Source organism: Zea mays, chromosome 2 (assembly GCF_902167145.1).
Source record: "Zea mays cultivar B73 chromosome 2, Zm-B73-REFERENCE-NAM-5.0, whole genome shotgun sequence".
NCBI lineage: Eukaryota > Viridiplantae > Streptophyta > Magnoliopsida > Poales > Poaceae > Zea > Zea mays.
Genome location: NC_050097.1, coordinates 166,372,285 through 166,387,229, shown reverse-complemented (window position 1 = coordinate 166,387,229; position 14,945 = coordinate 166,372,285). Strand labels below are relative to the sequence as shown.

General features: G+C 48.1%; 1 protein-coding gene across 1 annotated transcript; it reads left to right on the top strand.

The window, feature by feature from the left end:
* The first annotated feature begins 3,407 nt into the window (after window positions 1-3,407).
* LOC100191574 (tyrosine specific protein phosphatase family protein) lies at window positions 3,408-13,487 on the top strand. The gene is made up of 5 exons (NM_001137004.1): window positions 3,408-3,850; window positions 3,933-4,026; window positions 12,816-12,873; window positions 12,945-12,988; window positions 13,078-13,487. Exons 1-5 carry the CDS (start codon window positions 3,516-3,518, stop codon window positions 13,252-13,254), a joined length of 708 nt encoding a protein of 235 aa, NP_001130476.1. The 5' UTR covers window positions 3,408-3,515; the 3' UTR covers window positions 13,255-13,487.
* The last annotated feature ends 1,458 nt before the right edge of the window (window positions 13,488-14,945 follow it).

Below are 14,945 nucleotides of genomic sequence, written 5' to 3'. Positions count from 1 at the left end.
GTGATGGTAGTCGGAGCTTGGAACCGGACCGGGAACGGCGCCCGTCGTATGGCTCGGCTGAAGACCCGCGGGTCTGGTGGTTCGGGTGAGGGGCTCCGATCCTCCTCACTGTCGTAGCGTCCTCCGTGTCTGGGGTGGTAGCCTCGGTGCACCCTTTCCTCGAGGCGGGCTCGACGGTCGCGACGGTGTTGCTCGTTGCCGAGGCGGTCCAGGACCGCAGGGGTCCTGTCTTCGGTGTGCTCGGTATGGACCGAGGCTTCTCGCACGTGTCGGGAGGGCTCGGCGTGATGCTCCGAGGGACATCCTTGCCTTCGGGAGGCAGAGCTCTCGGCTTGTTGGACTGCGGCGTTTTCCAGGAGGCCCCTGAGTTCGCCTTGGACACGTCGCCCCACGGTGGTGGATGGCTCCGACATTGTTCGGAGTAACATCGCCGCTGCAGCTAGGTTCTGGCCGGCCCTGTTGAAGGTCGGGGGCAGCCCTGCCCTGGCGTCGTCAATAATACGGCGCTGGACGTCCCGGGCTCGATGACGCGCTCCTTTGGTGAGTGCTTGGCCTGCCCATTCTTGCTCGAGGTTTTGTCGGAGCTGCATAAGTCGCTCTGTTTCTTCGTCGAGCTTGGCCTGCATCTCGCGGAGTTGCTCAAGCTGCGTGCCCTGACCCCCCGCAGGGGTCTAGGCCTCAGCTAGCTCCCGCGGGATGTCGACGCGAGACGCAGGTGCAGGGACGCCGTTGTTTCTTGGCATGCCGAGGTGGTTGTCTCCGTTGTGATCCTCTTGATCGATGTGGAAGCACTCGCGAGTTGGGTCGTAACCCTCATCGTCAAGGTTGTGGCCATCGTCAGAGTCGCCAGAGAGGCAGTGGTCACATGTGGACATGAAGTCTCGCATGGCTCTGGGATCACGGAGTTTGGAGAAATCCCAATTGAAGTCGAGGTCATCCTCTTCCTCGGGACCCGTGGGTTCGGAGGTAGAGGCGACCATCAATAGGTCCCAAGTTGACCACATATGGTACCCTGGGAGGTCAGGATATGTCCTTGCGAAAGCGCTCGCTGAAGTGGGGTCGCCTGGCGGATCGAAGCTGAATCTAAAAGGATCAGGATGGAAAACCGATGGTACGTCCTGGTTGGTGGACGGTGGTGAAGTTGCAGTGGAGATGAAATGTGTCGCTATCTCAGGCGCGAGACTAATGCCCGACAAGTCCCTCGCAAGGGTGCTGTCGTCATCAGACCGCCTGGGGTTGGCACGTTGTCGGGGAGCGACGCCCGTCGTTGTCCCAGGTGCGAAGCTAACGCCCGACATGTCCCCCGCAGGGGTGCCGGCGCCGTCAACTCGCTCTGGTCCGACAGTCGACGAGGTGCTGCCCCCTGCCTGGCCATGGTTGCCCCGTCTCTGTCTCCTTCGGCGGGGAGGGTGGCGGGGTAGACCCGAGTGTCCCTCTTCCGCCCTGGGGAGAGGTCGTTGTCGGGTTTGCCCCCGCCGGGCGAGCCAACGACCATCGTCGCTGTCGTGCTGCGGTGGGAGGAGTATCATGTTGTAGCTGTCGTCGAGGGACATGAACTCGAGACTCCCAAAGCGGAGCACCGTCCCGGGCTGGAGAGGGTGCTAAAGATTGTCCATCCGGAACTTAACGGGAAAGTATTGTCAACACGCAGCGAGCCCCTACCTGGCGCGCCAACTGTCAGTGTTTCGAACCCGTTGGACCCTCAACCGACTAGTGAATTTTATGCTGCGTGTCCCTGCCCGGATGGATTGATGCAAGGTGAAACACAAGAGGGAGGATGAGGCTTATATTATCTTGCACCGGGGTGCTTGTAGTAGGGGATACAAGCTTTGCGAGAGAGGGAACGGATCCCAGGTCTCTTGAGAGGTCTAGTGTCGTGGAGAGAAGGTTTGCCCTGAAGTGTTTTTTGTGATGATGTTGGGCGAGCCGTCTGAGTAAGCCTTCAAAGCGTGTCATGGGAAGGCCCTGGGTATCTCCTTTTATAGGTACAAGGAGGTGACCCAGCTGTACATATGGGGGTGTAGCTAAGTGCTAACGTGGACGGCGGAGGAGCGCTTGAGCCTTGTAGAAGCGCGGCCGGCGGCGCGGCCCCAGGTCCTGACCCCTGTAGTGGTGCGGCCAGCTCCGCCGAGTTGAAGCCGAGCACTGTAGCGTCGTGGCCGGCGGTATGGCCTGGTCGTCGAGGTGGCCTTGAAGTTTGTATCCTGCTGACGTTTCTTTGACTTTGTAGAGAGCTGAGGACAGTCGACGTCAGGGGCGCATGCCGGGGATCATCATTACTTGTTACTGGAGTAATTTGATGTGACACCGGTCTTGTTCCTTCGTAGCCTGAGGTGGCTAGCTAGGGGAAGGATAGTGCTATATTCCCTGTTCGTGTAGTCGGTCCGAGGCCGTCTCGGGCGAGGCGGTGATTCCTCCCGAAGCCGAGGCCTAGGTCGGGCGAGGCGAAGACCTCCTCCCGAGGCTGAGGCCTGGGTCGGGCGAGGCGAAGACCTCCTCCCGAGGCCGAGGCTGAGGCCGAGGCCTGGGCGTGGTGACGATTCCTCTCGAGGCCGAGGCTGGGGTCGGGCGAGGCGGAACTCCCTGTTGCGCCCGAGGCTGAACTCGGGAGAGGTGGTAACTTACTATTGTTAGTCTTACCCTGGTGGTTGGCACAGTGGTCGGAACGGGGTGAATAGTGTCGTTATCCTGTCAGAACGATCAGTAAAAGGGCGAATTGACTGCGGTCATTTCGACCTTGCCAACTGCGCGTGTCGGGATAAGGTGTCAGGTGATCCCTGCATTAAATGCGCACGTGATATGGTCGGTGGCAAGGCGGTTTGGCCGAGGCCGCTATACGACAAAGTTTACCCGAGCTTTGCCTCGGGCGAGCCGGGGGTGCGCCTACTGCCTGAGGGGCTACTGTTCTTGCCCGAGGCTAGGCTCGGGTGAGACGGGACCGCGTCCTTTGGTAGACGAGGATTTGACTTGAACCGTGCTTACTAGTCTCTATGGTTTGTTTTTAAGATGTTCTCCGACCGTGTTTAGGAGTACTGGGGTACCCCTGATTATGGTACCCGACAAAATGCAAAGAGTAAAACAGACAATCGCCACAGACCACCAACTCTCAGCAGACAAAAATCAGTTTACTTGCCAAACGGTTTTAAAAATGATTCTGATTCTATAGGAGAATCAGGAGGATCAGCTCCTCAGGAGCATCAGTATCTGGAGCTAAAGAAGTAGGAGTTAGAGCTTTGCCAAACGGACCTTTAATATGTGTACATGTGCACTAAATATGTCCTCTTTTATAGTTATTAATAGTAGCTAAATCGGTAAATATAGAAACAAAAATTATACGTACAAACTATGGCAAACATTAGGCAGCTAAGCCTGAATCCGCTTTGTGGCGCCTATGCGCCCGCAGCAACCAACGAGGCAACGGATCGAGTTCCTCTCCGAACTCCAACTCTGCGCCGCAATCCACTCAAGAAGGTTAGCCCTCGTGGTCTCGGATTTGGATAATCCTCCGCCGAGGTATGAAACAGGAGGCGGCCACCAGCATAGTGGTGACCCAGGAGGACGTCCTGCACCACTACAAGGAGCCTCCACCCCGCCGCGAGGACGATCCGCCAGCACTGGCTGCGTCGCTGTCGTTGCCGTCGTCACTGTCGGAGGACGATGGCGACGCCATGCCGCAGCCATCTTCATACGCGGTCTTGCCGCGCCGGGAAGGCGAGCTGGTGTCTGCGGAGGAGCTGCTGCTGGTGCCGCCGCTCAACTTCGCCATGGTGGACCACGGCGTGTACCGCTCCGGATTCCCGGACGCCTCCAACTTGCCGTTTCTTGAGACGCTCCGACTCCGCTCCGTCCTGTGAGTCTCGCCCCAAATCCACCGACTGCCGGCCTATTGGTTTTGTGAGTTCTGACGGTTCTTGGATGCGATTGCGTCGCAGGTGCCTGTGCCCGGAGCCATACCCGGAGGCTAATCTGGAGTTCCTCCGTGCCCACGGGATCAAGCTCTTCCAGTTCGGAATCGACGGCTCCAAGGTGAAGAAAACTCTACTTTTTGTAGCACTACCCATTCTCTTTTTGATTAACTGCTCTCTTTTTTCGACTAGTATACATGCTTGGATCCTCGCATATCTTGGATTAGTTCTATTGTTATTTATTACCTGGAAATAAGTCCTTAACAAAAAAAAAAAACCACACTTCTTTGTTGTTCGGTCTTCGGGAAAAGAAACAGAATGACAAAGTTACATTCGTATACTCACTCCAAATTGTAGGTTACACTTTGACTTTATCCTATGTCAAATGTAAGGGAAAAAATCTAAATCTAACCATATTTTGAAAGAACATAGTAACTTAAATTTCAAATAAATTCACTATTAAAGCATATAGAGAACTAATTTGATATTGTAGATGAGCTAAAAAATGTTCAACTTATGACAAAGCTAAAATAGCCAAAAATGTACTTTGAATTTAAATAGAAGGAGTATTAAATTATTACTGCTAGTTCTTCATTGTTGCAATTGCAATTGATTGATTACGTTAAAATTGTTTCTTATTATTTTAATTCATTCTTTTCACTGCACGGATTCCTTGTGACTTGAGTAGTTGTCGACACAGAATGGCTGTCACACTCATGGCTTTGATGCTGGCAGTGGCTAATGTTCGCCAAATCTTCCCCGTTGTACTTTTATTCTGATATATTCTGCCTTTGTAACCGCAATTTATTAAAAGATATAGATATATGTCTTGCCCAAGCTGAGCTTCTCTCCTGACTGGTGCTTTTGCCTGAAAGCATCTATCGAATAAATCTTGTTGAGATATTTGGTTTAGTAAGTGGGATTTTCTGGACCACACTTTGTCACATGCTATTGTGGGATAAATAAATACTTTTCCTTGTAAATACAGCAAAAGAAGTAAAGAACAACAAACGTGCATGTTAAGGCCTATATACTGTAGGACCATATTGCCTATGAGGCTCTCTATATATACATAGCCATTCCTCTATTGGAATTATCAATATGAAATTCCCAACTTAGTAACATGGTACATGTTGTGGACCTGTCGAGATTTCAAAGAAAAACACAACATGACAACATGGTTACTGATTTACATCCTTCTCCCCTCCGAAGGTGCTGAAGTGGAGAAGGTTAAGAAAGCATTCATAATCAAATCAGTGAGATAGCAAAGGCATTGTTAAACACAGAGTCAAAATGATACGAGGTGAAGTAAACTCGTATAGGTAACAAGTTTCGTCTACCTCTATTATCAATAAAATCCACTTTAGGTTTCTCTAAACAACAATTCACACTTATGGAATGCATAAAAGCTATACCTTTGGAAGCTTCTCTCGGGAGAAGCTGCTATAGGAGCAAAATTACAAATGCTGATCCATGTAACGGTGGCACTGTTTATCTATTTATAGGGTTGGGCTTGTATATATTTTCATATGAAATTACAAGAACGCCCCTCCTATTATACATTAACTCTTAGTGTTTGGGGGATGCAATTATATCTTTTATAACGTGTCGTACACGTCTTTTCTTTTCACTAAGTATCTTCTGCTGCTTCCTTTTGTGAAGATAACCACAAAGCTGACCTGACTTCATCTTTTCTTTCAACTTTGATATTGCTCATGTGGTCTATATTTTGAGTCAGTTTGTGTGCGCCCCTACTTTGATTTGTTTTGGTCACTTCGTGTGCTATGGTACTTAGGGGGGCATCATCTTGCTATTTATTCTATGCTCGTGATCATCCACTCCAGCTTCATGCTTACTCGGACTCCACTTGGTCAAGTGACCCGATAGGTCGTCGTACCATATCAGGGTATTGTATTCTTCTTGGCTCTTCTATTGTTTGGAAGTCCAAGAAACAGGCTATTGTATTTGATTCTAGTACAGGGGTAGAACTTTGAGCACTTGCCACTACTAGCGTAGAAATTGGATGTCATAGCTTTGGATGCGTCCAAGGTCCTTTGCAAATAGGAGTTTGTCAGGAACACTGCGACTGCTCATCCACTACCGGTGTTTGGCGACTGTGAAGTCTCCTCATTGGTGGCTGCTAGGGACGTCGTAGCTCCAGCTCTGTTCTAGGCACTTTGTGTGTCTGAGCCTATGAATCCCCCTCTTCGACGGCAACTACAGATACAATGACTACTAGGGACTTCGAAGCGACATCTCCATCCTAGGCGATAGTCAGGGCTAAGGACGTCGAAGCGTCGGCTCTGTCTTCAGTCTCTACTCATGAAATATTCATCAAAAAGATTATTGAGGATGTCGTTGCTTTGACTCCGTCCTAGGCACATCGTGAGGCAGAGGCTATATTCCCCCTTCTTTGACAACTTCAGGTTCTACGATTACTTCCAGGGATGTAGAAGCTTCGGCTTGATCCCAATGTCAGGACAATGGAGGACATTATAAATGTGGCCTCATCTTTTGTCTCTACCCATTAAGCGTTCATCAGCATGCTCACCAAGCATACAATTAGTCTACTGCAGACTCCAAGGATGATTAAGTGTACAAGGGATCGATAACACCACCACCTGTTACCCCACGACGTAGTCGTCGGTTAGCAAGAGCCCATGTGAAATTTCAGATAGGAGACTTAGGTAGAAGATCCAAGAAGAAATCTATGAGGGCCCTTGATATCTTAGGCCAATAGGGTGGTATCAACCAACAAGCACAAGAATATGAGAAGATTTTAGTTAGCCTATGTCAAATTCACACCTACAAGCTTTAGCAACGATGTTTAAATGGTCCATTCCCAATCTGCATCACACTAGCGAGGGAGAGGGTGTGGTGAGCAAGTCATGGCTCGCTTGGAAGCAGGAACATACCGCTGCAAATGCCCTCACTCGTTAGCTTGCGGAGGCCAAGCGCCATCTCGTTGGTCCTTCTTGTATCGATCCACCCCTAGCTTCCCTGATGATTGAGACTCCCTCAGCATATCAGGCTGCCATCATTGCCAACCTCCATGCTTAGGTCGCAGGTGTCTAGAATATCCGGTCCCTGCTTTCCGTTCTCCTCGGCCCAACTTCTTCCTACGCCCGCTGGTATGGTCTCATCCTCACCCTAGAGTGCTATGTCCTAGAAAACCACATCCTCACCGACATAGTGTTCCCCGCTATCCCCTCCTAGCGCCAGATGGATAGTGTGGTCCTTTTCTAGCTCCTCGGCACTATCACCATCAAGTTGTAGGATGTCGTTCGCGAGATGGTGGCAATGCTCGTCAGGTCTGAGTTGTCATTGAGTAGTAGTTCTCATGCCCTCCATCTTTGCCGCCTTCTAGGCTTTCGTGCAAGGGGATCTCTTCGTCATCGAGTACTTCCGCGAGCTGTAGGGGATGGTGGATTCCCTCTATGATCTTGGAGAGCCCATCTCTGATCGCCATGCTCGGCCTCAACCTTCTATAGGGCCTCAACGAGCGCTACACTGACCTATGGACATGGATCACCTGATCGGTTCCATTCCTTTTCTTTCACAAGGTCCACAATGACTTCATTCTTGAGGAGATCACCAAGAGGGCTCCACTTCGCTCTGACACCACCACAACTCTCTTCAACTTCAACTCGGGGGGGAGGAGGTGGGTTTGTCTTTGTGCTCGTCTGCCCCTCCGATGCTCATGTTCGACGTTTGTGGGGGTGCCAGATTTGTCTCTGGTGGCGGTCGTGTGGTTGGGGCTGGAAAGGGGGATCTCTCTGGCCCTCTCTCTAACCCACGAACCAGTCGCATCTCAATGTGGCCTAGACCATCTTCGGTGGTACACCACCGCACCCGCCAGTACCCCAATCAGCCCTTGTGGCGATGCCTAGCTTGGGGTATCCCCTCGGTTTCATATGGGTCTTGCTAATCGCTTTCATTGACACCTTCGACATCACTGCAACCACCCATGGACTTGTGGATAAGATCAACAATCACTTGCTAACTCGTTTAGCATGATGACCATGACTCCCCTTGCCCTCACTGACTAGGTGGCCGACTCTAGTGCCTCCTACCACACCACTTCGGATGCTAGTATACTCCCTTCCTCCCAACCTCTCCACCCATCTCATCCTTCTTCTATTGTTGTCGGCAACGAGAACATTCTCATGTTCACCTCATTAGGTGACTCAGTCATTTCTAGATCTTTTTGTCTTTGCTATGTCATGTAGCCCCAAATGTTATTCGGAATCTTTTATCTGTTTGCCAGGTTACCATTGATAACTCTTACTCTATGGAGTTTGACCCCTTTGGCTTGTGCATGAAGGATCTTGCCACCCGGAACCTCCTCTTCCGTTGTGATAGGCTGATAGCTCTAGGCCCCTGTACATCATGTGGCTTCTGGCTTCCACTACTCCATCACCGCTTTCACTACTTCACCACCTTCGTCCTTGTTGTAGTCGCATGCCCTGACTACTTCCACTACATCTAGCACTTGGCATCATCACCTTGGTCATCCTAAGCCATAACTTGGGCATTTTGTCCAAGATATGTAGTAGTTCTGTCATCTCTTGTACTAGGGGCACTCATGAGCATCTATGCCACACCTATTAGCTAGGTCGTCATGTTAGACTTCCATTCCCTAGCTCCTCCTAGGTTTTGCCTGTTTTGATCTCATGCACTACGATTTACGAATATCTTGTGTCATCAGCGTTTCGGGCTATAAGCATTGTTTGGTGATACTTGATGATTGCTCTTATTATTTGTGGACTTTTCCCTTACGACCCTGTTTGTTTCAGCTTTTTTAGCTTCTGGCTAACAAAAGTTGTTGCAGACTACCAAACGCCTAGCTTTTCAACCCGCTTCTATGAGAATCACTTTAGTCAAAACCGCCCAAAAACAACATGAACACAGAATTAATCGAGTCGTTGTGATAGTAGGAAGTTGTCACTTTCTACATCATAAACTCTATGGACTCTTTTATCTTCCTCTACACGGAATCTCCATGATACTCAGATTCTCTCCACAGCCAGATTCTCCCCACAACCAGATTCTCAGAAAAGCTCCTCAGGAAAAAGTTGAACGCCTGATACTTTTAACACTCTTTCGCACTTCTTCACTTGGGTTTCCACTCATTTTTGTCGACCATTAAGGTTGTCTAGTGTGACAATGGTCGCCAGTTTCGGATTTTCTTCGTCTCCCATGATGTGCAACTCCAGATATCATGTTCATACATTTCTCCATAGAATGGCCAAGTTTGAGCATATGATTCGCGTCACTAATAACATCATGCACATCTTGTTGTTCTAGGCCTCTATTCTTGCTCGCTACTGGGCCAAGAGTCTTCACACCACCACATACTTGCTCAATCGCCTTCCCATCATTGCGGTTTATGACCCCACACCCTACTTTGCCCTCTTTGGCACCACTCCCATTCCACCCTACGCCCATTTCCACGTCCTTGGTTGTGCATGCTATCCCAACCTCTCTGCCATCGCTCGACATAAGGTTTCCCTCCGCTCCTCTCGATGTGTTTTCCTCGGTTATTCGCCTGATCACAAGGGGTACCATTGTATTTATCTTACCACTCATTGCTTGTTGATCTCTTACCACATCGTCTTCGACAGGATAGACTTCTTGTTATGGGCACTAGGCCCACAACGCAGTAACAAGCCAGCCGCGAGTACTGTTCACGCGCGGGTATTGTAGCGCGTGAACATGGTTGGATAGGGTTTGTTAGAGTTGCTTAGCTATTAAGTTAGTGTTACCCCTCTATATAAGGAGGGCAAGGTGTTATTAGAAGATAAGCAAGAATAATATATCTGGGTTTACTCATGGCCTCCTATGGGAGGACGAGTACCAGTTCTATCTTGCCAAATATACGTGTTCGTAACACTTCCCCTTTTCTTCATCCCTCTCTAGCTCCATCCTCGAGCTGGACTTCCTTCTTGAGACTGACCCCGTGGCTCCTCCTGTCAACTACCTCTTCTTTTTCCCATGCAGGTTCGCCTCCGCCGCTCCCACATGTAGCCCCGGTGCCCTCCACGCCACACGCGACTCCCCCATCTTGGTCTGTGCCATCTCCCCTCTACGAGCCATGTGAGGCCCGACGTCCCCACTACGCCACATGTTCCTTGACGCCCTCTCTACTCCACGCGCGGCCTCGACCCCTCCTCACCCCTTACGGTTGAGCCACCAGTGACCTCATCTGCTTCGCCGATCTTGTGCATGTTTATTAGCGCTGTGCACGGACGGGTGGACCTTCTCGCTCTTGGGCTGAGCAGGTGGTGTATCATTCTTCTCTTCTTCACCGAGACCTGCCACATCCACCCGATGGTGACATGTCAAGGCGTCGGAGTTCGTCCTATGGACCGCCTTGTCTTCTCTGCGACATCCTTGCCACTGGTCTCCCACGTGCCTTCTTCCGTCCACCACGCCCTCATTGACCCTCACTGGTGTCATGTTATGATAGAAGAGTATGAGGCCCTTCTTGCCAACCGTGCCCCTCTAGCGGCAATGTGGTGATAGTCAAGTGGGTTTGGACACACAAGCGGAAGACATAGGGCTCTCTTGACAGGTACAAGGCTCGTTGGGTTCTCCAGAGATTCACTTAGCGTCCTGGTGTTGACTATGACAAGACTTTCAGTCCAGTGGTGAAACCCGCTACTGTTCGCACCATTCTATATCCTAGCACTCCCACTTTTGGCCAATCTATCAACTGGATGTCAAGAATGTCTTCCTCTATTGCACTCTTACAGAGACGGTATATTGTGGCCAACCAACTGACTTTGTGTATTTGGCTCATCCTGACATGGTATGCAAACTCAACAATCCCTTTATGGTATGAAGCAGGCACCTCGAGCTTGGTACAGTCGATTTGCCTCTTGCCCTCGTTGGGATTTGCCGAGGCCATGACAAACACCTCCTTATTTATCTAACGACACGGTAGTGACACTGTGTACCTCTTCCTATACGTTGATGACATTGTACTCACTACTTCTAATTCAGCCCTCTTGCATCGAATGATTATCACCCCTTAGGCTATCTCTAGCAGCTTACCATCCCCATATTCAAACTCCACTCTGCGAACAGTGCAGTCTACTGTACAGTGCAAAACAATGTTTTGGGTGACCATATGTGTGAACTGCTGAAGACGGTCTTAGCATGAGTTTGCAATGAAGGATATGGACCCTCAATCACTTGGGTATTGATGTCGCGCACCATTAGGATGACCTATTTTTCCCACAACATTCTTACATCTTGGATACCTTCGAGCACACTGCATGTTGGACTGCAAGTCGTGTGCGACTCCGGTGACACCCAAACTAAGGTCTATGGTGATGGCACCCTGGTCAGCGAACCTACTGCCTACCGAAGCCTTAGACCGTCTTCAGCAGTTCACCCATATAGTCACCCAAAACACTATTTTACACTGCTTTCCACTATAGAGTGTATTGTTCGCAGAATGAAGTTTGAAGCTGCTGTAGATAGCCTTGCAAGCGCTCTTCAGCGTCTCACCTTTATTGGGCCTGACATCTCCTATGCTATCCAACAGGTATGCTCTCACATGCATGATCCCTGGGAGTCACTTGACAACCGTAAAGCGGACCCTCTGTTACCTTCATGGTACTCTTGAGTCTTGACTATGAGCTTCTTTGACGCTCCTCTATCCATGAGATGATCATCTACACTGACACTAACTGGGCAGGTGTCCAAACACCCGTCGGTCCACCTGTGGCTATGTTGTCTTTCTGGAGGACAACCTCATCTCCTGGTCCTCCAATCGTCAGCCCATGGTCCCCTGCTCTAGTGCCAAGGCTGAGTACCTCGCCATCGCCAATGACGTGGTTGAGGCGTGTTGGCTCCGTCAACTTCTCTAGGAGCTCTACAACCCGCTTATCAAGAGCACACTTATCTACTGCGACACCGTCAGTGCCGCTTTGTCAACCTGATCCAGCACCAGCACATGAAGCATGTTGAGATCGATCTTCACTTCATCCGTAAGTGCGTGGTGGTTAGGGACGTTCGTGTCCTCCATGTTCCGACGACCTCGCAATTTGCTAACATCTTCATCAATGGACTTCCATTCTCAGTGTTCTCAGAGTTTTGGTGCGGTCTCAACATCTGCCATGGCTAGAGTTTTGACTGCAGTGGGTGTTAGACTGTTTATTAGCCCTGTGACTTCATCCGTGAGCTTGGACCCTATGGAATCTCATGAATAGATGCATCTTTGATGGCACCTCCATCTTTGTTGGCTGCCCAACAGTTTTTTGATGAAGAGCTGCAGATGTGTTTTGCTGGAGCTGGGAAACTCCATCTTTGTTGGCTGCCCAACAGTTTTTTGATGAAGAGCTGCAGATGTGTTTTGCTGGAGCTGGGAAACTTCAGGATTTATTCTTTGGTCGTGTGGGAGTGGTAGATTAATTTGTCTTAATAGTCAGGTTGTATTTTGTTGTTTGGATTGACTGTTGAGTTTTTGTTTTGTATTTTTTTCGTAACTTCTTGATCTCCTAGTGGATGAAAGTAGGTTTTATTGTATGTGGGTTTTTTTTTTCCTTTTTTCTCTCTAATATAGAAGATGCGCAACTCTCCTGCATGTTCAGAAAAAAAAGTTTGAGTGCTTGAATCTTTGTAAGACATATTAAGCGAGCTCTTGTGGTGGCAACTATTATAAGTACTGTTTAATTCAAGGATTGGGCTTTGAAGTGTTTCTATGTATAAGTACAAGCTAATCATCTGCAGTATAATGGCAGTGTAATCATCTGTTGTACTTTTGGTTTATATGATATAATTGACCACTATTCCTTCTATCAAAACATCATGTTGCTAGTTAATTTTGCTTTGTTTTCCATGAAATGAAATCTTTCTCACATCTTGTAGCTTAGTTTTGGACTTTTGATACTGAAATAACAGGAACCATTTGTGAACATACCAGAAGATAGAATCCGTGAAGCTCTAGAAGTCATCCTAGGTACTGAAATGCCTTATAACTCATTTATGTTCTGCTTATGCGTCCTGGTCTGATGGCAAATTCTCTTATAGATGCAAGCAACCATCCGGTTCTTATTCACTGCAAGCGAGGAAAGGTAAGCAGCTTGATTATGTCATGCACTCAATCTGTTCCCCATGAACTATGTATGAGCTTGACATTTGAAACATGAACCAAAATTTGCAGCATCGAACCGGCTGTGTGGTTGGATGCTTTAGGAAATTGCAACGCTGGTGTCTAACTTCAATATTTGACGAATACCAGCGTTTTGCTGCTGCCAAAACAAGAGTTTCTGACCTACGGTTCATGGAGCTATTTGATGTATCGAGCATAAAGCATTTAGCATTTGAGTCGTCTGTATGATAGTAACATTGGTGCATGATAACAACTCAATACTGGTTCCATTACGGTGTCATCTTTTTCATTTAAGAAAAAAAATCATTTCTAAAAATGCTACCTTATTACTCCCTCCATCCCCAAATATAATTCGTTTTAGACTAAATATATATTAATTAATTAATCTATAAATATTATTTGTATTTGTATGTATATATTCATTATCATTGTGGACGGAAAAAAAGTCTATATTTTGAGACAGAGCGAGTATTTTTTTAGCATAATGGTTTGGGAGAGGCAAGTCATAAGAATAAGTCCTGACTACATGTGGTTATTATCAGTTCATATATGTGATAATGGCAGCTTAATATCTGTTGCTAAGAAAATGGACGAAATCGCTCGAGTCTACTTCATTGTGGGAGTTCTTTTTAAAAAAAAATTCGCTTGACAAGCAGTTTTACTGGTGGAGCATATAATGGTTTGGGAGAGGCAAGTCATAAGAATAAGTCCATACTACATGTGGTTATTATCAGTTCATATATGTGCTAAAGGCAGCTTTATATGTGTTGCTAAGAAAATGAACGAAATCGCTCGAGTCACATCAATAGCAAAGCTCTACTTCATTGTGGGAGTTTTTTTTAAAAAAAAAATCGCTTGACAAGCAGTTTAACCGGTGGAGCTAACACCTTGTTTGGCAACCGGAAATTCTATTGAGTCTTGCTAGAATTAGTAGAATCAGTGTCAAAGAGTTAGATGAGAAGCGTTTTGCTTGAAAATCGTCAGAAATATCTATATCTCTACTATATTTAAGCATTAGTTTTAACGGTCGTCCAGCGTCATCTTTTTTACAAATAACCCAACATATTTCTTCAAAATTAACCCACGACCCTAGATCATATTCCATCATTATCCTATTTGTTCACACAATAGTGTTCTCGAAGTTGTCGCTCTAGCAACAAACCCCATCCATTTCGCAACAACCTCCGCTCGTTTCTTCAGTCGTTGCACTGCCACCGGCGAGGAGGATTAGAGCGCTCGCCTCCTGATAAGGATGCTCACTAGGTGATAAAAGTTGCATCAAGTCTAGCCAACTCTGAACCTCCTCGTTGCCCCTAGGACCTGGAGCCCATCTCCTAGCTCACTCTTTTCGCTTCGGCGTGAGCTCAGCTCCACTCCTCCCATCCCATGGGCGACGTGGCATTAATGGTAGATCTACCTAGCGTGCGCTTCATCTGGCCACAGTTGTTCTCTTCGGATCTATTATTGGTAGAGATCACTCTAATTGTTGTGTTTTTCGCGGGGGACGTCCACTGACCATGACACAAACTTCTCAAATAAGCAAGCCAAGCTGCTCAAGACGCAGAAGTTCGCGTCCGAGCTTGACCATCTGGTTAGTTCATTCTTTCACTCATACTCTTTGTTTCCCAATTTGATTGTAACGAGCACACAATACTTTGGGGATATGTTGCTATTGTCTGCAAGGGCTTCGTGTGATTCAGTGATTTTGTGCTTGGTAGGTGGATACGTCAAAGGTCAAGTTGGACGTGATGAAGCCCTGGATTGCCAAGCGGGTCACTGAGCTACTTGAGTTCGACGTATGTTTCTGATCCATGCAGAGGTAGTTACATTTTTCACTGAAAATTAGCCCATGTGCTACGGTCATATTGTTGTTTTTGACCTTGCGCCCTTTTTCTTCCTTTTTGTAGGGTCTTTACTTA

Coding starts and splice junctions, on each gene's coding strand:
- LOC100191574 (NM_001137004.1), top strand. CDS start 3,516: ATGAAACAGGAGGCGGCCACCAGCATAGTGGTGACCCAGGAGGACGTC. Junction 3,851..3,932: donor CTCCGACTCCGCTCCGTCCT/GTGAGTCTCGCC, acceptor ATTGCGTCGCAG/GTGCCTGTGCCCGGAGCCAT. Junction 12,874..12,944: donor AGCTCTAGAAGTCATCCTAG/GTACTGAAATGC, acceptor ATTCTCTTATAG/ATGCAAGCAACCATCCGGTT.